This window comes from Trichosurus vulpecula, chromosome 4 (assembly GCF_011100635.1).
Source record: "Trichosurus vulpecula isolate mTriVul1 chromosome 4, mTriVul1.pri, whole genome shotgun sequence".
Classification (NCBI taxonomy): domain Eukaryota; kingdom Metazoa; phylum Chordata; class Mammalia; order Diprotodontia; family Phalangeridae; genus Trichosurus; species Trichosurus vulpecula.
This window is the reverse complement of record NC_050576.1, coordinates 209,076,176-209,100,437: the sequence shown is the minus strand read 5'-3', so window position 1 is coordinate 209,100,437 and position 24,262 is coordinate 209,076,176. Positions and strand designations below refer to the sequence as shown.

The 24,262-nt window shown below is 39.2% G+C and overlaps 1 protein-coding gene across 1 annotated transcript in view; it reads right to left on the bottom strand.

The window, feature by feature from the left end:
- Positions 1-13,979, bottom strand: part of WIPI1 (WD repeat domain, phosphoinositide interacting 1) — a 47,707-nt gene extending 33,728 nt beyond the window's left edge. Inside the window, exons 1-3 of the mRNA XM_036754105.1 lie at positions 13,719-13,979; positions 9,636-9,718; positions 157-326 (exon numbers count right to left, since the gene is read on the bottom strand). Of these exons, the coding sequence (XP_036610000.1) occupies positions 157-326; positions 9,636-9,718; positions 13,719-13,804 (339 nt within the window). The 5' untranslated portion in view covers positions 13,805-13,979. The remainder of the gene's footprint in view (positions 1-156; positions 327-9,635; positions 9,719-13,718) is intronic.
- Positions 13,980-24,262: the final 10,283 nt, after the last annotated feature.

Sequence of the window (24,262 nt, the reverse complement as noted above, 5' to 3'; positions counted from 1 at the left end):
AGAAGCCAAATGCAGCACTATTTTAGAATATAAATTTATCTTCCAAGGCAGGATAATGGATGCTTATAAGCATTAATGTTTAATATTTCATGCAGATTTTTGCATTATCATTGTCACTAATCATACTATCCAAAAAAGGGTACTTTCCTTCCTTACCTGTCGGTTCAGCCTTATGGACAGGATGTTGCTAGAATAGCTGTAGTTACAGATTTCTGTACCCTTTTTGAAATGATACACATTCATTTGCCGTGGTTTTGTGTGACTAACCACCACAACCAAGCTACTAGAGAAGAGGCGCTCTACAATGTAGACATCTGGTATTTCACCTAAATGGGGAAGAAAAAAAATACGATTTACAAAGAGAATACCACACAATCAAGCTTAGGAGCACTGAGTTGATCTCCAGTGTTAACTTTCCTCAAGTTCTACTCATGATATGTGAACCATTAGTAAGCAGCTTTAATCATGACTTTAAAACAATGCTGCTTCTACTACTCAGAATAATTATTTCGATTTACTTCTTAAAAGTTCAAAATGATAGAGTTGACTCTATGGGTTAGTAAACAATCAGTCAACAAGCATTTATTAAGTGCTTCTATGTGCCAGGCACTGTTCTAAGTTGGTCGGTTGGCTGTCCTTCGTTCTTGGAGAGGACCAAAATGACATCACTATGCTAGAGTCAAGTTACAGTGTGTCTTACTGTGGCTGATCAGACCTAAATGAGCTTGGAATGCTATACCCCAAGGCAGGCAGAAATAGTCCATATGAACATTTGGGGTGGATTCTCTAAATTTGCACATCTCACATTTCTTTTGAGCTACTTCAATTCTGCTTTATGTGCCAGGCACTGTGCTAAGTGATGGGGACACAAAGAAAGGAAGAAAAAAACAAGTCCCTGCTCTCAAGAATCTCATGGTTTAATGGAAGAGTCAAGAAACAACTATATACAAATAAGATGTAAACAGAGTAAGTTGTGGGTAATCAACAGAGTAAGGAACTAGGCATCTCATTTCTATCATTCTATGGGACCCTAGGTGAGTTGCTCTATCTGTCTGGGCTCTCTTTTTCTACTTTCTAACAAGGTGGCTCATTAATTGGTACGCTTTATAAACCACAGAGGTTTGGGGAAATCTCAATGTAGTCTACCTTCTCCTAGGTTGTAAGACACACATGGAGCTATTGAAGTACTGTAGCCTCCGTAACTCTCCAATTCTTTTTTTTGCACCTAATACTGAGAGACATTATCAAGAGAAGTGTGGTCCTATAGCTTAATCTATTCCCTTATTTAGTTTCCCTAGTCTTCTAGTCTCTATTTCCAGTTTAATGTAACCTGGGTATTGGCTTTGTTCTTTAATCTCTCCTTTGTTCTCCATATAAAAGAAGAAGGTCAAGACTGATAACCCATTATTCAAGTTTGATTTAAGCTTCTATTTCTATCTAAATGTAATTAAATAAGTTGAACCACAGATAATAAAACACACCAAAATCTATTCATTTCTCAACCTGCCCAGTAGTAGGGGTACATAGGCTTTGAGCCTTAATACTACTTTGATACCATTTCTTTATCATCATGCCTAAATGTCTTCTTTTTTCTTTCCTTAACAATTTTTTTTGATGAACAAAAATTTCCTCATACTTCTCCCTCACTCCCACCCTCATTGAAGAAAAAAGAAAAACAAAATCCTTGTAACAAATATAGTGAAGCAAAAAATTCCCAGATTGGTCATGTCTAGAAAATATCTCTCAATTTGCACTGAGTCCTTCACCTGAGAGGTGATTAGTCCTCTGGCATCATGACTGCTTTGAGCAGTTAAATCTTTCAAAGCTGCCTGTCTTAACAATATTGTTATCAACTGTATAAATCATTTGTCCTGGTTTTGCTCACTTCTCTCTGTTTGAGTCCATTTAGGTCTTCCCAGGTTTCTCTGAAATTGTCCCTTTTTATAATTTCTCATGGCACAATAGTATTCCATTATATCCATAAGCCATAACTTGTTCAACCACTCCCCAATTGGTGGGCATCCCATTATTTTCAGTTCTCTGTCATCACAAAACGTACTATAAATATTTTTGTACAGCGTCCTTTTCTGCTTTCATCTCTTTGTGGCACAGGCCTGGAGCATTTTTTCATATGGCTATTGGCAGCTTGGATTTTTTTCCTTAGAATACGGCCTGTTATCTCCCTTTGATAATTTATCAGTTAGGGAATGGCTCTTACTTCTTATAAATTTGAATCTGTTCTTTATTTTTTTAAAAAAATGTTTTCAACATTCACTTTTATAAGATTTTGAATTTTAAATTTCCTCTCCTTGATTCTGCTCCCCCCTTCCCAAGATGGCATGCAGTCTGACATAGGTTATACATCTACAATTATATTAAACATATTTCTACATTAGTCATGTTGTAAGGAAGAATTAGAACTAAACGGAAAAACCACGAGAAAGAAGAAACAAAAAAAAAGAGAAAATAGTGTGCTTTGATCTGCATTCAGAATCCACAGTTCCTTCTCTGGATGTGGATAGAATTTTCCATCATGAGTCTTTTGGAATTGTCTTAGATCCTTGCATTGCTGAGAAGAGTTAAGTCTATCAAACTTGGTCACCAACGTTACTGTTGCTGTCTACAATGTTCTGGTTCTGCTCACTTTACTCAGCCTTAGTTCATGCAAGTCTTTCCAGGTTTTTCTGAAGTCTGCTTGCTCATTATTTCTTATGGAATAATAGTACTCCATTACACTCATATACCACAACTTGTTCAGTCATTCCCCAATTGATGGGCATCTCCTCAATTTCCAATTCTTGGCCACCACAGAAAGAGCTTCTATAAATATTTTTGTACATGTGAGTCCTTTTCCTGTTTTTTAATGATCTCTTTGAGATACAGCCCTAGAAGTGGTATTGCTGGGTCAAAGGGTATGACAGTTTTATAGCCCTTTGGACATAGTTCCAAATTGCTCTCCAGAATGGTTGGATCAGTTCACAACTCCACCAACAATGCATTAGTGTTCCAATTTTCCCACATCCTCTCCAACACTTATCATTTTCCTGTTTTGTCATGTTAGGCAATCTGACAGATGTGATGTGGTCCCTCAGAGCTGTTTTATCTAGTCTACTCCGCAGATATTTTTCTGTTGTGGTTGTTTTTTAATTAGTATCTAAGTATGTCTGAGGATTACTACTTTATAATATAGTTGAAAGTCTGACTGTCCCCTAAACTCTGCTGATCCTAATCTGTGGTCAACATCCACTATCCGATTTTTCTATCCCTTTTATATGGCTCCTGAAGAGTCACAAAATTGAGTTGTCTTCATCTACTACAAATCCATGGTGAATAAGCTCAGCTAGGTCCTTGCTGTTGCTCAACAATCCTTATTGACTCATCTCCTCCACAATAACTCCAAATCTTTTCTTCCCTTACTTGCAGCAGATGACCTAGCTACTTATTTCAGTGAATACTGGAGCCAACTGAAGGAACTCCTTCAGTTGTCCTCTCTCATTTTTAAAATCTTTAATAACAGCGTCCTTTCTCTCTAGCCACAGAAGATAAACTATCTCCATTCCTAACAGTAATTCCTCTAAATAGCTTTGAAAGTTACACACTGGAATTTCCAATCAAGACAGCTACCCAAATGGGAGGCCGACAACCCAGCTCCCACACGTACCTTCTCCAGCAAAATTTTAAAATTTTCAAGAGACTCAATAATAATTAAAAATACTGTGAAACTAAAGTAATTGACTTTTTCTTCCTCAGAACTGCACAAAAAGTCAACCAAAAGCCTGAAGTAAAGAAGATATTTTAGTTGTAATTTTTTGGGGGTAAATGTAAATTGTAATTCTTTTCGGGTAAATATTCATCATTTCATATGTGTAATGGCAAGTGAGGTGGGACTTTTTGCTGTTTTTTCTTTTGGAGGGCTTCTCAGCACTAAGGGAATCAAGGGCCTTTGATTGAGTCTTGCCTTTGTTTGAATCAAGAGCCTTTGATTGAATCAAGAGTCTTTAATGACCTGCTTAAGTCACAAGAAAGCCTAAGTTATGAGAGTTTGAGTCACATGGTTGTGATGCCCTCTGACCCTGAAGAAGTGTATATATACCCTGATGTTAGAATTTTGCTTTGGGGCTTACTCATTGGAAGAGCATTCATGTGATTTGGCCAGAGGAGACTCTGGGTCAAGGAGCTTCCCAGCTTTGAAAACTCAGATGTTGGTTCTTCTCTCTCTGGTAACTATGTATGTATTGCTATGGACAGTTAGAAGCCCTGTCTGCTGATTTGTATTATTTGCTCTGTTTATATAATTTCTGCTTGTAATTTCTGTTTGTGTTTTCTCTGAAGTTCAGGGTGCTGACTTTTCCCCCGAACTAAGTGAATGATATATGTATGTTTAATTAAAGTGAGACTGTAAACCCTTTAAAGTTGCTTTTCTTAGAAAAGCAGATCAAAGATCCTGTGCTAGCAGCCCTCCTGTGATGTTGGTCTTGTTGTTGGTCTTATACCTCCACAGCAGCTGCTAGTAACATTGTTTTTACAATATGTTATCAGGTTTTCTGCATATAATTATGCAAAACAGTTGCTAATAACTTCCTTTTTTTCCTCTTCATCTTTTGTGAATGCTTTTTTCACTCTGATATTGTCAATTTGGTTTTCTCTTTTTTAGAAGATCAGATTTGCTAATAAATTATCTATTTTATTAGTTTTTACAAGAAAAATTCCAGCTCTTATTTTTAATTATTGGTAAATTAATTCAATGTTTTCTTTTAATTTTATTAATCTCTTCTTTGATTTTCAACTTTAGTGTTTAGTAGATTTTTAAATTTGCTGCTTTTCTAGTTATTTCATTGCATGCCTAGTTCATTGTCCTGTTTTGTCTCTCTTTTGTTGATGCAAATGTTTAGAGATAAAAATTTCCTCTTAAAAACCACCATGGAACACAGCCAAAGTATATTGTCATTCTCTTGAATGAAATTCTCTACCACTTCTACGATATGTTCTTTGACTCACCAATTTTTTTGAGTAAATTCTCCATTTAAGTTTTAATCTTATCTTTAGAGGTCCTTCATGAGTATAATATTTAATGCCTTATGGTCAGTAAATATGTTTTTAACATTTCTGCTTTTCTACATTTATGTAAAGGTGTTATAAAATATTGAGAATGTGTATATTCCTTTTTATTCCCATTCAATAATGGCCAGATATCTATCATTTTGTGTATTTCCCTCCAATATATCCTGTTCTATTTTTAACTCTTTGTCCCTGGTCCCCTTTTTACAAAGAAGAAGGTGGTAAAAAGGAAGGAATGTGATTAATGCTAGTGATCTATAACTGAAGCTAGCTGTTTCCCTACATTTGTATCTCCTCCTTTCCTCCTACCTACTCTAATCACTTAAGACTGTTTTTGTTTTGGGAGGCAACTGGGGTTAAAGTGACTTGCTCAGGGTCACACAGCTGGTGAGTGTGTGAAGCCAGATTTGAACTCTGGTCCTCCTGACTCCAGGACCAGTGCTCTATCGACTGTGCTGCCTAGCTGCCCTTCACATTAGATCTTGAATATTTATTTCTCCTCTTACTAGAAGAAAAGCATCTCATCATCATTTTATTGCTTTCAAGTATTCAAATATATTTACCTTTCTAGGTTTTTTTTTTTTTGCTTCTGTCAAAAGTTACTACTCTAATCCTTTCATCAAGAATGTTTCAAAGTCTTCTGTTCAATTCCATTAAAGGTCCTTTTCCCCAGTCTTGCAACATAAGTTATTCTTGATTGTAAGCCATTATCTTTTGTCTTTTGGAATATGATATGCCATGATTTCTTCTTTACAATAGTAGCTGTCCAGTCTTGTGTGATCCTGACTGTGATTCCTTGGTATCTGAACTTTCCGTCTGGCCATTTGTGGTAATTTTCTTTGATCTGGGGGCTCTGAATTCTGGCTATGATATTCTTGGGTGTTTTTCACCTCTGATGCTTATTCTGTAAGTGAACTTGGGAAAATCAGTTTACTGGGCCTTAGTTTCTTCCTCTGTAAGACGGGGGAAAGAGAGACAGGTTCTATGATCATCCTCTCTCTCATTTATCTTCAGTCTTTTTTTTTTTTTTTTTTTTTTTTTTTTTTTTTACTATTGATATCTCATCTGACTACAAACATACTCAGGTTTCCCCAATCTAAAAAAAACAAAAAAAATTTTACTACCAAGTCACACATTTCTCTCTTCCTCCTCACTGCTAGGCTTCTTGAAAAATCTACATTTAAGGCCTCCACTTCTTTATTCAAAACCTTTTAATCTGGCTTTCACCCATGCCACAGTAATAACTTGAAGGTTATTAAAGACTAACTACTAAATCAATGGTCCTTCCTCCCCACCCCCCCCCCACCCCCCCGCAGTCTTCATTCTCCCTAATTTCTCTGTAACTTTTTTTCCCAAACAATGAATCACTGTTTCCTTTTGGATACTCTGATTTCCTGTCTTCAGAGACACTATATTCTTGTGGCTTTCCTCCAGTCGCTCTAACTGTTCCTCTCATTTGCTGATTCTTCAACCCTTTTCTAAACTTCTTAATGCAATCTTCCTTGGAAATTCATTCTCATGGCTTCAACCATGACCTCCAAAATGGCTCTCTTCACTCCTGATTTTTCTTCCACGCTCCAGACCCACACCTCCAAATGCCTACAGGTTCTAAAACAAGCTGTTTGTTTCTTCCACATCCTCTCTTTAGACTTTACCTCTGGCATCTCCATTTACCTTGTATTCCTTCTCTTTACCTCTCTTATCAATTACTATGTCCTGTGGAGCCCATAATCTCCCTTACATCTGTTCTCAACCTCTCTATTCTCCCACCCCCATCACCTGAGCATGTCTTTATTCCTATCTACCTGAATTGATTTTAATATTCTTCTAAGAGGTCTTCTAAGCCTCTACCTTTTTCTACTCCAATCTATCCTTCACATCTTTGCCAGAGTAATTTTTTATGCATAGATCTATTCATGTCACTACTCTATTAAAAACTCTTAGGTGGTGCAGTGGATAGAATGCCAGGCCTAGAGTCCAGCTTCAGACTCTTACTAGCCATGAACCCTGGGCAAATCACTTAACTCTTTTTGCCTCAGTTTCCTCATCTGTAAAATGAACTAGAGAAGGAAATGGCAAACTATTTCAGTATCTTTGCTAAGAAAACCCTAAATGGGATCATGAAGAGTCAGATATAACTGAACAACAATTAGGTCCCTACTGTTACTCAAGTAAAGATAAAGTTCTCTTGCCTGACACTAAAAGCCCACTATAATCTTGTGCAACTTTACTTTTCCTGACTCTCCTCCACGAACTTATATTCTAGTCGAAAATCAGACCCCATCATACCCATGTTCATATTGCTTCCTATGCCTTGTATGTTCTCACTCTTTCTGCCTACTGAATTCCTATCTATCCTGTAAAGCCCAACTTAAACGTGACCTCTTAATGAAGCCTTTCTTAGTTCCCTACCTGCATCTCAACCCTCCCTAGCCTTTGGTCAGTAAGACCTTTTCCTTTGGACTTCATATTATATTTTATTCTGCATCTTTCTAATTCATTTATCACATAATATTGATAAATGGTTATCTATTTGTCTTCTTCTCCTACTAGGCTGGAAGGTCTGAAAGGGCAGAGACCTTGTTTTATCAAAACTTCATATGACTCTCCAGCACTTAGCACAGTGTTCATCATATAGTGGAGAGTGAATAAATATTTGTTAAAATATGTCAGTTTTCTGCCTAATTCATTGAGATGTGAGAAAAAAAATGAGAGGTCTTTTACAAATAAGTTCAAGTCTGATTTAAATCAATATGTGAAGAGGAAGATATTTTAAAAATTTATCATTTCACTTCATCTTCCTCGGGGAGCCACAGTTAGTAAAATAAATTAAACATACATTCCTTACATCATTTATTAGAAGCTGAATTACTTGTGCTACCAGATTATTTAGCCTGTAGGAAATTATTCCTGAGATTGAATTATTTTAAAATATGTAGCTACAGCCTTGGACCTCTGTAATATTGATACTATATAAAAAAGGTGGGTGCTATTATTAAAGTTAAGGAATAAATGTTTTATACTTCCATAGACACAGAAGCAAATATTGCCAATCTTCTATAGGCTGACAAACAATAAGACATAGGTAACTGACCAGTTATCTATTGGTTCAAAGCCCATCATAACCTACCTCCCCTAATCTTTTTTCAGTCTTCTTACACCTTACAGCCTGACATGTATTCTTCAATTTGGTGAGGCAGTTAGGTGGCACAATGGATAAAGTGCCAGGCCTAGAGTCAGGAAGATCTGGGTTAAAATCTGGCCTTAGACATTTACTAGCTATGTGACCCTGGGCAAATCACTTCACTCTTGTTTGCCTCAGTTTCCTCATCTATCAAATGGAGCCAATAATAGCACCTACCTCCTAGGGCTGTTGTAAAATGATTAGCACAGTGCCTGGCACACAGTAAGCACTACATAAATGCCAGCTATTACTATTACTATTATACTGGTCTCCTTGCCGTTCTTCAAACAAGAAATTCTATCTTGCAGCTCCAGGCATTTTCATTGGCTGTTCCTCATGTATGGAATGCTCTCCCTTCTTGTTTCTGCCTCTTGGCTTCCTTCAAGGGCCAGCTAAAATCTCACCTTCTACATGAAGCCTCTCACAATCCCTCTTAATTCTAATGCCCTCTTTCTGTTGATTATTTCTATTTCTCCTGTATATAGTTTGTTTATCAGGTGGCTGCAATGGTTAGATTGTGAACTCCTTGAAGGAAAAGACTATCTTTTGCCTTACTTCATTATATCCCCAGAGCTTAGCACGGTACCTAGCACATACAGGGCACTTGATAAATGCTTATTAACTAACTGGTTCAATAAAATAGTAAATATAACACAAAATAATAATAGTGGCATGATATAATGGATAGAAAGCAAGAATGGCAGTTAGCAGGACCTTATTCAAGTACACGGGCCATGTGACCCTGGGCAAGTCACATTCTCAGAAAGCCCCAAAGAATTTTCGAAGACTATAAACTGCAGAACAGTTGCTGATCTGCCCTAGCAAAAGAAATTTCTTCTCTGGGAGTCCCTTCTACCAATTAAATCATGTCTACACCAAAAAGAAGAAAAAAAGGAAAAAAAGTTCCCATTTATATAGCACTTTATAGTTTATAAAGCAAATAACTCACAATAACTTGGTGAGGTAGGTCATGTGTACGTATATCTTACAAAGGAGGAAATTAAGCTCCAGAAAGATTAGGTGACTTGACTAAAGTCACAAACCAGTCAACCGTACAGCCAGGTTTTAGAATTCTACTTCCTCTTCTACAACATCATGTTGCTTCTCATTTGTAATTAAAACCTAAGAAAAATGTGTTTGCAAAACTGTCTCAAATAAGGGGATTTCATAATACAAAGTAATTTTACTTGAGTCATCTCCGAACAAATCAGTAAGTGCTTCCCCACAACCTTTTGTTTTAAAGCAAGATGAGGCAGTACCATGATCCATTTCAAATTCTGGAAAATCAAGACTAAATTTATAAGGAACAAGAAAAGGAAGGAGGGTTCTCCAACACTAGAAATTAACATTTAAAATGATGACTAAGTAGGAATGAAATTAAATAATGACTTACTGCTTTCATGGACTTGGTCCAGTTGTTCCACAGAACTCAAAGAAAATAACCTATACCCAGTTTTGGTTCCAATTGCTAGGGATCTGAAATAGATAAAAGATAGAATAGAAGTGACCAGATGTATTGTAGTGGAGCAGACTAGTGAAACCAACCCTTTTTCTCTCTTCTCAACCAAGTGAGGCTATTGTCTGCCAAGAAAACACACACACACACACACACACAGACTCTGAGTCTGAACTGGTAAATTCCCATATAATCAGGTATGTGTTGGCAGACAGGCAGAATTATAATCAAAATGAAGGGGTCAATTAAATTTCAAATGCAAATTGTAAATTAGACTATTTATTAATGATATGAAAGTCTACTAAGTACATATAGCTGTCTTAAAAGTTAGATAGCAATGAGACAGGGTTATTTCTGAATTATCAATGATTGCTGCCCCTCTCTGGTACTTAGGACTTTTTTGGTTTGCTTTAGAAGTGAAATAAAGATGGTGAAATTGGATATCAAACGGCTGTTCTTCATCAGCTCAAAAAGTAATGATGGAATAAAATCTATCATCCTAAATGACAGATTTATACTGACTGAACTGTGCCCATAAGAAATCAAAATAATCAGTATGTTTAGTTTTTAAATAAGTCAAACCAATTATTTGGCACAATTTAAACAAAATAAAAATGAATATGACTTAACTTTTCATGTTTCAATAAATAATCTTTAAGTGTGACTCCTTGACTTCCATGAGGAAATAAGCCCAGTTGAATATAGATAGGCCAAGATCTTCCTGAATCCCAATTTATGTTTTCAGCTTACATTTTGCTCCTAATAATGTGTATCTAAATTAGCAGTGAATCAAAACAGCAAGCAGAGGTAGAGTTGTATAGAAGATTTTGTTTTGGACTTGGAGATAAGGGAAACGTGGACTGGACCCTTGCTTCCAACACTTAGTGGTGTGACCATGGGCAAGTCACTTCACCTCTCTTTGTTTCAGTTTGCAAAATGAGGATGATAACACCACCTCTAATACCTAACCCTCTAATACTTTCTTCTAAAGTTCTTATTTTGTCTGGACCTAGGATTTCATTTATCTAGGGAATGCTAAATGAGGAACCTCCCTTAATCTATGATACATACCTGTTCTGCCTGGGACTTGAAGAGGTTAAGTGACTTGCTCAGGGTCACAAAGCCACTTTGTAGCAGCAGGACTTGAATCTAGGTCTTGCTGAGTCAGAGGTCATTCTCTAACCACCAAAACATACCATATCACAAAGTTATGAGGATCAAATGAAGTGTTTGGAAAGTTCTTTGCAAAACTTAAGGTGCTAAATAAAATGTATTTTATTGTTATCCACTTTGGTGAAACTATTAAGGGTGAAACTTAAACTTTACAACAAAGTATATATTAAAGTGAAGCAATCACCATTATTATAGGGCTGGATGGCTATAGCCTTTTCTTTCATTAACATGAAGACTGGACTTTCACACCTTCTAATTATAAACTGATACAGTCAACTTCTACAGAGTATAGTAACTGTTCCTGTGTTTAACAACCTCAACCAGCTGAAAAGCCAATCCTAGGTTAAACATTTGCTTAAGAAATAGGGTTCTCTTAGCTGGAGCACCATTATAGTTGCAATGACTGAAAAAACAAAGCTCCCAAGAGGAGCTTACTTTACTTCTTTGAGATAAAACAAGCATTTAGCTATGTACCTACATTTTAAATTTATGGAGGGAGAGAAGGGAAAATGCTGCTTACTGTCATACAGCATTGACTAAAATACTTAGCACTTTATAGTAATTTTCAAATAGTGCTGTTACTTCAACTATGGAGCGAAGCATCCTCATTTTATCTGTGGGAAACAGTGTGATTCCTATTAATTCAAAATTCTGATCATCAGTTACAAGATCTAGACATCAGGCTGAATTTGAATCAAGGACTTCCAGATTTTGTTTTTAAGATTTGCTACATTAGTGAGTTCTTGTTGCCTCTTAGGAAAAGAGGCTTCGAAAAGCCCCTTTTCTTAAAAGTGTGTTAACACAGACACTCATGAGTTATGTCTTTTATGTTCTTTAGTGTCAACAAACACCTTTACGAAGAATACAATTACACACTAAATATGTCTGATGATGGGCACAGATTTATTTTAAAACCATGTCATATAATCCATGGTTCGCAGGGACTATAACGACAACTTTTATTTATAGATGAGATTAGGCTGTCCAACAGAGAGCTTCTGTCTAAAAAAAAAATAGAAATGATAGTAGGAACTGAGGAAGTTAATCAAACATCCCCACAGATCTGAAAATAATGTGCTTAGCAGAAGCTAATATTTATTCAATGATGTTAAAAAAGACTACAATAAAAGTTAACATTACTAATTAAAATCCATTATAAATTGGGTTCCAACATAAATTTTCAGGCATTTATTATTAATTTGCAAATGGATTCCCTTCTTTCTAACCTGTATGCAATTGGGAAGAGCAATATCACCGAAGCATTTCAACAGCCATACCTTCTTGCAAAACACATCTTACAAAACTTTAAAATGTTATCAAGGCTAAGCTGTTGTGCTGCTCAGTTACACAAAGCTTTTCAAACAAAGGCACATTGTGAAGCACAGTATGTTTTAAAATAAAAACAAGGTGAATGGAGAGCTGGGCTACATAAGAGTACATGGTGACCTTAATCACAGTACTTTAATGTTCAAGATTAGCATAGCTCTGAAGCTATCATAGCTCAAGCATGAAATATACGCAGAAGAATAACTAGCATTTATATGGTGCTTTAAATATGTCTCTCACTGCAGCCTCCCAACAATCCTGTGAAGTAAAACTGGCACAACCAGAAGTGAGAACAGGAGATAGCCAACTCTCTGATGATCTGGGACTACATATGAAAGACGGCCGTCCATATGGTTGTAAAAAAAAAACAAAACACTTACAGTTTCATGAAAAGAGGGAGTCCAGTGTATTGGGTCAAAACACCTAAATTACAGTTTAACAACTTATGCTGTGGTTAAGCAACTACAGCTAACAGCCAGATCCAAAGAGGAGAACCAAAGAGATATATTAAGCTCCTTGAGGGCACAGGATGTCTTTTTTTCTTGGTACCCAGCGCAGGGCAAACAGTACCTCTGCACTTAAAAAAACACGTTGAATTTCATTTAAGACAATGTGATGCTCAACTACTCTGCAAAAGGAAACATTTGGGCAAAAGCCCTTTCTGATTTAGAAAAACGGGTTCTGTTTCTGCCACAGATGAATGAAAAGCCAAGCAGAAGACAAAATTAGAGTGCCTGAAGACTGGTTGGGTAAATGGCAAGCAGGCTGCCCTAACATCCAGGCTGGACCAGAGCTGGAAGGAGTTAGCTGAAAAGACTGCCACATCTTTGTCCCGAGTCCCGGGGTAGTTGCCACGTTACCGTGGCAAGGGACAAATGGGAAACAACCCTTTACAACCATCCTCCTGGATCTCCTTTCTAACCTCCTCTAGCACGTTCGTGAGGTCAACAAGCGGTTATGAAACGCCTACTATGTGCTGCGCTTCGGCTTCTCATTTCTCGAGTGCCTCTCCTCTGCTTTGACCAAGCAGTGCTGCTCCCTTTCTCCCCTCCCCTTCTCTTCTTGTCTTCCCACCACCAGACCGATCCTCTTTTTTTCTGCTTTCTTCCTTCTTTCTTCCCTTCTCCCTACATCCTCTCTTCCCCCGGCCCCTCTGCCCCTTCCCCCTTCCCCCGCGTCTTCAAGCCGAGCAGCCTTTGGTTTGGGTGGAATTCGCTTTAAATCCCAGGACTGAAATCAGGTATTGGGAGATGGGAGAGTCGGGGGGTCGAGAATCATGTGACCCTCACGTGACTGCCGGTCTCTCTCTCTCTCTCTTTCTCTACCCCCCCCCAGCCCAAATCGCCCCAAAGCGGCGACATGACACCTCTCCCCTAGCTAGCCACCCCCGCATAATCTTAAAGGAATGAAGGGAGGAGGAGACTTCAGCCCGGCACCGGTCGCGACAGGCCCCGCCCCACCCCCGGCTGGGAGTCGCCAGGCGATAGGCCCCAAAGGGGTGGAGGTGGCAGAGCTGCTTACGTGCGGTCCTGGTTGAAGGAGAAACAGCTGAGCCCGGCTTCGGCCTCCGCCCCACCCGGGGGAACTTCGGCCACCTCTGCCTCCATGGGGGACAGGGGAGAGGGACTCAGCCTGTCAGGTGGGGGCAGGTCGCGAGCAGCCTGGGTCGCGACAGCCGTCAGATTAGCCTCTCGCGGCTCCTCAAGCCCCCACCCCCCCCTCCCCGCTCGCACCCTGGGGCCCACCTCCACAGCTGGCAGCCCGGCACCGCCGAGCAGCTGACTGGGTGGGGCCACGAACCGCAGCCTGCCATTGGTAGCCAACCCACTCCGGGGTGGGGCTGCCGGATCGGCCAATCGCTAGCAGCTGGGGGTGGTACTTCTCCGTAGGGGACCGCGCCCCCAGCCTGGCGACGCCGTCGCTCATTGGGCCAAGGCTTTCACTACGTGGCTGGAGGCCACGTGGTAGTGTTTTCTTCGGCTGGGCTGTGGCGTGGAGAGGTGCAAAGCTAAGGTCCCTTAGGAAGGATAGGCACATCTGGAGCCTCTGGTATGAGCATCTGGAGACAGCCCCATTGCCGGATACAGTCCTGCGTCCCTGGCTTCTGTAACCTTATTTTTACTAACCTATTCCCGGTGAACAAAGCGTAGATTTCATTAAAGAGCATTAGAAGCAACGGTATCTTCGACGTGAAGATACTTCCCAAAACTTGTTTCTTAACGGCAGGAAGAAAGAGTACAGCTTCGAGCCAGAAGGAAATCCATGTTATTGAACTGAATTAATCCATTTCTTTGAAATTGGGAAAGGCATTCCTTCTATTAAGTTTTGTCTTCCCAGTGCTGTAAATTCCTCAAGAAAGGAGACTTATTCCTCAAGGAAGGAGACTTTTGAATTCCTAGAGTCCTAAGTTATAAATAATAACCTATGCAACCTTGGGGAAAGAGAGGAGAGAGAAGGTACATATTTAGAAGCTATGGGCCTAGAATCAAGGAAAGGCAGAGGTGGCTTGGGTAATATAAATCTTTTGAGTCAGACATCCCGAGTGTCATTTCAAGCCTTGATGCCCCGAGGTGGAAAAGACCTGGCTGTCTTTTCATTCGGCTCCGTGTTCCCTTCCTTCTCTCTAATAAAGGAATAATAAGGCACTTTAAAGACGTACTTATAGGTTGGTTCAAGGCTTCTTGGTTTCAAAGCATTGTGCTGTACTATGAATGAAAACTTCCGTTTAGGTGTGATACTACTGCACTCTGATGTTCCCAGTTAAAGGAACAGCACCTGCCAGCTCAGCCTTATACCCCAGTCCTCTGTACAGTAGTCAGTGTTCTATTTAGAGGAGCAAGACAATTTGTACAACGCCTCCTGGTTAGAATGGTGTTTGGAATGCTGAGTTCTATTTCTAGATCTGGCTCTGAGTCACTTCAATGGGAAGCAGGAGGCTTAAGGTCTCCCGGCTGCAACTGTAAGGTGAAGAGGAAATAGCCCAGTCATAAGACTTGAGAGCAAATGAGAGTAAACTTATAAATGTACCTCACTTTGTGAAATGTATCTGTTCCTGTACTGACATTGTCTTATTATACCAAATGAACAAGTGTATCTTTTTAAACGTTTTCCTATTATTCATCCTTTCATAAAACAAACAAAAAAGGAATGTGGTATAGGCCATATGTTATCATGGAACAAAAATAGCTCACAACAAAGTAAGCTGGCATTTGATAGATTAAAAAGTCCTTTCCTCAAAACAACTCTGTGTTTTGTGGGTGTGTACCAGAGGATTCACGCTGAAAGGATCCAGGCAGTTCCAAAATAAGCTTTACTGGCTGAAGGAGAGCCTTGAAGCACATGTACTTGAAAAGCTGATTTGGTTGTGCCAGTGTGAGTGCCTGGAGAGCTGTGGGATGTACGAAGAGGCAGTACCTGAGACAGAAAGCTAAAGGAGTGAGGCTAGTTGTATGTTCCTGCACCAAAGTCCTCAGTTCCACTCACACTAATAGTATTTCATCTGTTCTTCAGTGGCTGTGACTGAACCTGTAGGGTCAAAGAAAAAGTTGAGTTGTCTGATAGAAGATTATAACTATTAATTTGCTAAAGGAGTTTGGGTATGAGTGCCTTCTTTTTCTTTGCATGCATTTAACAAAGCTTCTCTATGTTAATGTTTTGGTAGCCTTGGCTGATTGCAGGGACCTAAAGAAACACAAACTCAATTCTGATGTTCCAAGAGGAGACTTGGAGGATTATTACTATCAGGAAGCCCTTCTCTTTTCCCACTTCCGTACCTTCAACCTCCTCCCCATTGAACCTATTCTCCCTAGGAGATCGAGGGCTAAGGGATCTATTGACATATGGGTTACAGCATCATCATCATCATCATCATCATCATCATCACTCTTCAGAGAAGAAAACAGAGGTTTTCATTGTTGTTGTTTAATGTCTTGTTTTTTTTTTAAATATTGACATCACTTTCCAGCAACTCTCCTTCCCACCTCACAATAGAACCCTCCCTCACAACAAATCCTCCCTACAAAACAAATCAGCACATTGGCCATGCTCAGAGGGGTTAAATTATTTGCCCTGGGTCACACTACATGTAAGTATTAGAAGTAGATTCAAATCCAGGTGTCTCCTTGTTCCAAATCTAATATTCTTTCTTCTACACCATATTGCCTCTAAAGAAGGAACACTGAACCAGAGGATCTGGATTTCAATCTCATCTCTGATAGTTCACTTCTTTGTGCCTCAATTTCTTCTTTTGCAAAATGAAGTGAAGTTAGATTTAAAAAAATTCTCTAAAACTTCCTAGCTCATGTTCCTAAGTATCTTTTATTTTTCAAACATTCTGGGGGGAGATGATAAAATTTTGAGACATTATGTTCACTTAAAGTGAGCATTCACCAGTATCATGCTGGAAAATATTAGTGTAACAGCAGGACAAACTACCTCGTAAGAAGCATGGAATTTATAAGAAATAATGACACAAAGAGACATCTTTGTTGGACTCTAGACAATAAGTGGGTCAAAGGAAAAGGAAAGCTCAGGAAATGTCAAACACTTTCTGACTCAGCCATAGCGAAGCCAATAATAAAGATCAAACATTTTTAATAGAGGTGCTATGCCAGAAAAAAAAATAAAAAGAATTCATAATAATCACAGTGAAATAAAATACTTAGGAAACACTAATTATTCATGTCTGGCACTGCATCACAGTAGAAACAAACACATATTTGATCACATCATCCCCCTGCACAAAAACCTTGATTAGCTCCTCATTTAAACCAGTTAGCAGGTCGTTCAAGGCTCTCCACCACCTTGTTCCAACTTCTGTCTTCCTGTTAACCATCACATAGGGAGGAAGGCAATCAGGGTCTTCTCCAAGACCCCACAAGCAATTAATGTGAATCAGAAGTTGATGAGTGCTCTTTCCCCTTGGCCAAGAATGGTTGAGCATATATTGGAAAGATCGTAGAGCCGTCAGAAGGATGTACATTTCCCTTCTTTTGCAGATTAAAGAGGGACTGGCTCAAAGCTTTTTTCTTCTTTAAGTTCATGGACAGTTTTCTCTCTTGGGGAGAAGACTGAACTCAGAAAGAATATTCTTTTTCCTATTCAAATGAATTTTCCCTACTGTTGTTGTTCATTGTCTTCTCATTCCTACTGTTTTATTCCCTCTCTTTGTGTAAAGGGGCAGCTAGATGTTGCCATAGATCGAACCCTGGGCCAAGAGTCAGGAAGTCAAGAGTCAGGCCTCAGATGCTAGTTGTGTGACTCTGGGCAAGTCTTTTAACCCCAGTCTCAGTTTCCTCATCTGTAAAATGGGCTGGAGAGGGCAATGGCAAACCACTACAGTGTCCTTGCCATGAAAACCCCTTATGGGGTCATGTAGAGTCAGATACTACTGAACAACAACAACTTTGTATAAAAGAAAATCTGGTGATTACTAATAGTTATTTGTGTGATATGTATTAAGCAGGTACAAATGGCAAAGGTTTGGATTTTTGTAAAGTGATGGCTTTAGTGAGGTTGAGTCTTAGGGAAAGAAGAGAAGCAAACAGTGGCTCCATTCAGAAGGAACAAGTACTTGTAAATTGGTTGTGTCCAAGTCTTTTGTGACCCCCTTTGGGGCTTTCTTGGCAAAGATACTGGAGTAGTTTGCCATTTCCTCTTACAGCTTATTTTGTAAATGAGGAAACTGAGGTAAACAGGTTAAAAGACTTGCCCAGGGTCACACAACTAGTATGTGTCTGAGGCTTGATTTGAACTAAGGTCTTCCTGAGTCACATGTGGTGGGAGGAGCTTGCTAAATGAGTGGAACAGGAAAGGGTAGAGCAGGAAATTCTCAGAGCAGTGAGAGCAGTTAGAGTTGAGGGAGAGAAAGGAGGCAGGCAGCTTGCTATGAGTGTTTGTGTGAAGGCTGGGGCTGGGGGTGGGGGGAAGCAGTGGGAGGCTATGGAATGGAGCTGCTCTACGTAGTGATAATGTGTTTTAATTTCTTTTTTGCTACGATGGATTTGATTTACTGGCGTTGGGATTTGGCTTTCTGGTGTCTGAATAAATTTTTTGCTTGTCTTCTATATGGAGAGTCTGTTATAGTTTGCGATTCAAAACCACACCGGCATACTCATAACAATAGCAACCATTGTGAATGTTGTCTTGGTGATAAATTTGGTGTCAGGAACAGGATCCCAAGGTATAAAATCTCCACCTGGAGGCAGAAGGGCTTTAGAAGAAGAAATGGATATCCCAGAATGGGAGGATTTACCTTATTTCTCCCTAGCAAGGGAATGGGCTAAAGGCATTGGACCCTGTAAAAACTGGGAACAGAGGCTACAGAAGGGAGAACCTAGAGATTTGGAAAGATGTTTGCAAGGAATTCAAGTTAAACCAGGGAAAGAACTGCAAGGAGTGTGTAGAAGAGGTTGGATTTTACTAACAGGTTACCATATTATATGTAAAAGCAGGTACAAATTGTTGCAGGAAGAAACCCAGATGGTTTGGAAATTAGCTGGTTTGCATGAGAATCTTTCTGTGCCACAGTGTTTGGGCTCTGCTTTAGAAGAGCATGCTGCTGTTCATTTAGCTAAGAAAAAATGAAAAGCCAAAAAGAAAGTACATGCAACTCTAGCACAAACTGAGCCTAGTTGCCATGACGATAACTACCAGGAGCATGCGTGGGCAGAAAATGAAACAATGTTAGAGGAGACTCCCCAGGCAAAAGCACACGCTCAGTACTAAGAAGAAAGCAGGAGAATCAAGTAGGGAACACAGTGTTCCAAGAGACACTTGAGGATTTCACCCAGTAGGAGGTCACAGATATTTTGAGTCAGCTCATCCAGAGGATGGGAGAATTGTTAGTGTCTTGGACGGTGAGAATCAGTGATGAAGGGGCTGGAGGAGTATGGGTAGATAGCGAGGATGACTTAAAATTCATAGGCATTAGTCAGAATCCTTTTGTACAGCAAGCTCTTAGGGATTACCATTTGCAAGGAGGTAACAAGATGATTAATTTGTTAGCTTTAGCAGCAGAGGGATGCAATATGGAGTATCCCACTGACTCTGTGTGGCCCAGTGCAGATAGGCCCTTGTATTCACTTAGATACGTATGAGAAAGTTAAAGGAGGAGTTAATAAAGACTGCTATTATGAGGGGACATGTAAATGTGTACTATGATACACTCTTAGGAGTTTCTCATAGAAATATAATTGTGAAGCTGGCTCCTCTTGCTTATAAGCACCTAGTTCTGACTCTACTAATTGGAGAAATAGGGCACCTTCCTTTGGAGGTGATAGATAAGATTTCACAGTTAAGTGACTTAGGAGACTGGGGAAAAGATAAAGTTCCTCAAGAGAGAAGAGAAAATAGCAGATGCAAAGTCAGAATACATTGACAAGAAGAGAATTGTTTACAGCTCTATTGAGAGCAGGGGTAGAATTTGAGGGAATTTCTAACTGATGAACTATATAAAATTTACAGATAAAAGAGGCTCAATAGCAGACAGAATAGAGAAGAAAGAACTGCCCCTACAGATCCTACTGAACCCTTGTATCCAAGTGTGTCACACCTTCAGGGAGACTGGGAAATAGACCAAGACCCAGCTCAGATTAAAGACATACACAGACAGGATTACAGACCTCATATTAATCTGACTATATATTGGAAAAATGAATCAAATACTATAAGTAGGGCATTAATGGATACTGGGGTGGAGGCCTCTCTTATATATGGAAATCCTGATAAGTTTAAACGTGGAACTCCTATTACCATCATAGAACTGGGAAGAGCTGAAATATCAGCCAGGCAAGTCAAACTAATGATGAAAATTGGGCAATGACCTAAGAAAGAATATGCCATGGTAAGTGTACCCATTCCTGAATACATCATTGGAATAGATATATTGAGAAGTATGACTCTAAATTTACCTGAGGGGAGATACCAATTTGCAGTAAGGAAGATAGGAATTAATATAGTTTTAGTGGGAAAAATAAAAATGGACCCAATCACTTTACCTCAACCTTCTGAAGTATTGTGTACCCAGTGGGCAAGTTGAAATTAACATACTATAAAAGAATATGTTGAGGCAGGAATGTTAATCCCTACAACCACTTAGGAAGTCAGATGGAACGTGGAGAATGACAGTGGATCATAGACAATTGAAAAAGGTTATTCCTCCCTCGTATGCTGCTGTTCCAGATACTGTTATCTTAATAGAAAGAATCCAGAAATATGATGGGGTTTGGTATGTGGTTATTGATTTAGCCAATGCTTTCTTTATGATCCCAATAGACTCCAAACAATGGGACCAGTTTTTTTTCAAGCGGCAGGGCATACAATATACTTTTACCTGATTGCCACAAGGATACCTGCATAACCCCACTATTTGTCATAGGATGGTGGCTGAATATCTGGATGAATTAAAGCTACCTGGTATACAGCTTACCCACTACATACATGATATTATGATACAAGGGAAAAATGTAAAAGAAATGGAGAAGAGTTTGACACTTTTAATTGAGGATATAAAAAGCAAAGGGTGGGAAATTAATCCTGCAAAGATTCAAGGGCCAGCTCAAACTGTAAAGTTTTGGGGTATACAATGGAATAAGGGGCTACAAGAAATTCTTCCACAAGCCCAACAAAAGATTCAGGATTTTCCTACCCCTACCAATAAGAAAGAGGCCCAAAAGTTTATAGGATTATTTGGATATTGGCAGCACCACATTCCACGTTTAGGACAGATTTAGAAACCTTTATATAAAGTTACTAGGAAAAAACTATGAATTTGATTGGGGACTTGAGCAGAATAAAGCTTTTGAAGAAGCCAAGGCTGCTATACAATTGGCCCTAGATTTTATGGCCTATGCAAACTGGCCCGGTGGAATTACAAGTGACTGTACAGAATGAATATGCAAACTGGAGTTTATAGCAAAAACAACAAAACCAAAATGTATCCTTAGGATTTTGGTCTAGGAAACTTTCTTCATCTGACTGAACAACTGATTCTGGGCCATGAAGTAATATTAAGGCCTGGAATCCTGATTATGACCTAGGTAATGAGTACCCTAGCTTCCCACAGAATTGGACATATACAAGAGGCTAGCATCATTAAATGGAAATGGTATATTCAAAATGTATCTAAAACAGTCAAAAGTGGAGTTTCTGCTCTATATGAATCTATACCAAACATAGATACAGAGGGAAATGATAAATCCCTGAACCAAAGCAACAGTTGGTATAGTCCTTGGTAAAATGGAATGAGGGATATGATGGATTAACTGAAGAACAAAAGAAACATGCATGGTTTACTGATGGAACAGCAAAATATTTGGGCCACAAAAGACATTGGAAAGCAGTAGCCTATTACCCATGTACTAAGTGGACTTCGGAAGGTACTGGGACAGGTGGAAGTAGTCAATATGCTGAACTTGTGGCAGTATATCAAGCTATCAAAACAGAACAAGGAGGACAGTGTAATATATTCACTGATTCATGGGTGGTAGCCAATGGGTTGCCCATAGATGCCCACGTGGAAAAATCAAAATTGGGAAATTGATGGCAAACAAGTCTGGGGCAAAGAATTATGGGAAGCTATATGGGACATATCTTTCATTTCTAATTTGTCAGTTTTTTATGTAGATGCTCACGTGGCCCTCACTATGCCACAACCTGAATATAATGCACATGCTGATCAACTAGCAAAGATTGCTACTGAACATATTGTCCCTACTCTGACACCAATTGATGATCCAGTACTAGTAAAATGGGTCTACCAAATGGCTGGCCATTTAGGCATCCAGGCCACACATAGGTGGGCACAAGATTGAGGTTCATTGTTAAAACCAGTAGCAGAGAAATATTATAGATGTCAAATGAAAAAGGAAAGAACTGTTCCTCAGGTAGTAACTGGACAGATAGCAAGGGGAAAAGTTCCAGCCCGAATTTGGCAGATAGATTATTTTGGTTCCCCTACCCCAAGATAAAGGATGCAAATTTATATGTACTTGTATTGACACCTATTCAGGTGTACTAGGGGCTTGTGACCCAGAAAAAACACCTGTAAAATTCTAGATATCATAAGTCTATATTATGGAACCCCAATGCAGATTCAAAGTGACAATGGGTCACATTTCAAAGGTAGTGAAATGAAGAGATATTGTATATTAAACAGTATAGAAGGGATATATCATATTCCACATTATCCACAAGCATCTGGGTTAATTGAAAGAATGAATGGATTATTGAAAGAACAGTTAAGGAAATTAAGTTCTAATAATTTGCATCAACATTGGAAGGATAATTTGTTCACTGCTTTACATAATTTGAATAATAGACCATTAGGAGAAAGTATACTTCTAACCAGAAAGATGACCCCAAATCTGCAAATTAGAAAACAGCAAACATGTAAGATCCTAAATATTGAGTATTGGATTGTGAGGCAAAATGTCCCAGCTCCATATCCAGGAACACCTAGCTCAGCAGGACGTGATTTCTATTGTTTAGAGGACTTTTGGTTGGATAGAAAAGAAATAAGAAAAATCTCTACTGGGATATGTATGAGAATCTCTAAAAATCATTTTGATGGATATTACCTAAATCAGGATTAGCAGCTTGAAGAACACATGTATTGGCTGGAGTGATAGATTCTAATTATCAAGGAGAAATTATTGTGACATTCCAAAATTTGGGTGAAGAACCTATACAGTTTTGTAAAAATGATAGAATAGTTCAAGTGATTATTATTCCTTGTAAAACAGTACCTCTTGTGAAAATTGACTCTCTTTCTGGAATAACTATCAGAGGAACTGGAGGGTTTGACTCTATTGATAGAATAAAACTGAGAATTAAAGTATGGGTAAAATGGAAGCCAGATGATGTTCCAAAGGCTGCAGAAATTATAGTACATGGGAAAGATAATACTGTAACTGTTGTTTATTCAGGAAAAGATGATTACCAAATGTTGCAACAATTTGGGTAGCAGGTGCTGTGGGGATGAAAGACCAACACAAGCCCAACAACAAGAATGCTGCCAGCACAGGTTCTTTTGATCTGCTTTACTAAGGAAAGCAATGTTAAGGGGTTAACAATCTTATTTCAATCCAACATACACATATCATTCACTTAGTTCAGGGGAAAAAGCCAGCACCCTGAACTTCAGAGCAAATACAAACAAATTGCAAAGATACATTGTAAAAGGCCAAATACAATTCATAGTTGCTAAGAAGGCATCAACATCTGGGTGAGCCGGGAGGCTCTTAGAGTGGTTGTCCAGAGTCCTGCACATCCAGGAGTGAAGGCCTCTAGCAAGTAGCTCTGTTCTCTCTTTTTATACAATCTTTGGCTGTCATCAAATGTCATTTGAGCAACCAGAACTTAGGTATATACTATTGGCTCTGGTCTTAGCAACTCCCCTTAGGGCCTGAGGGCTTCATGCCCACATAGGCTTAGCACCTAGTAGATAGGGGTCTGGGCCTGGGGCTTTGTACCTAGTAAGGCTCAATCAAAGACACTTAATTAATCATTGTAAAACAGTAAGAAAGTCCCACCTTAGTTACCAATGCACCAAATTGTACCCTTGAATCTTGTATTCTACTGTGATTGAGACTATGATAGTGAGTTCATGGACTCCAGAAGCATGGCTGACCCTATATCTACCCTACTTCTGCTTATTGTTTCCTTGTTTCTTTTTGATTTTCATCTGTCAAACTTGTTTTCTAGATTTGTTTCTTGCAGGCTTAGTACCCTCCATCTGCAAATGCCTGATCGCTTAAGCTGGATGTCACCCTCTGTCCATGACTGTGATGTGTCATCCCTAGACCTGGGATTGACCAAGCTCCAGATGCCAGCTAAAGAACTGACCTCTTGAATGGGACCCTTGACCTCTTGGGGCAGGGACAGCTCTATGTCCAATTTCAGCAGGAAGCAGCTATGGAGGATGAGACCTTTGCCCCTCATCCCAAGATTTTGAACCCCATTTGTTCGAGGGGGGAATGATGATATTGTTTTATGTGCCTATTTTGTGTTATCCCTGTTATATTGATGTAAAGTTCTGTTGACACCAGTTGCCCCATTGACCTATG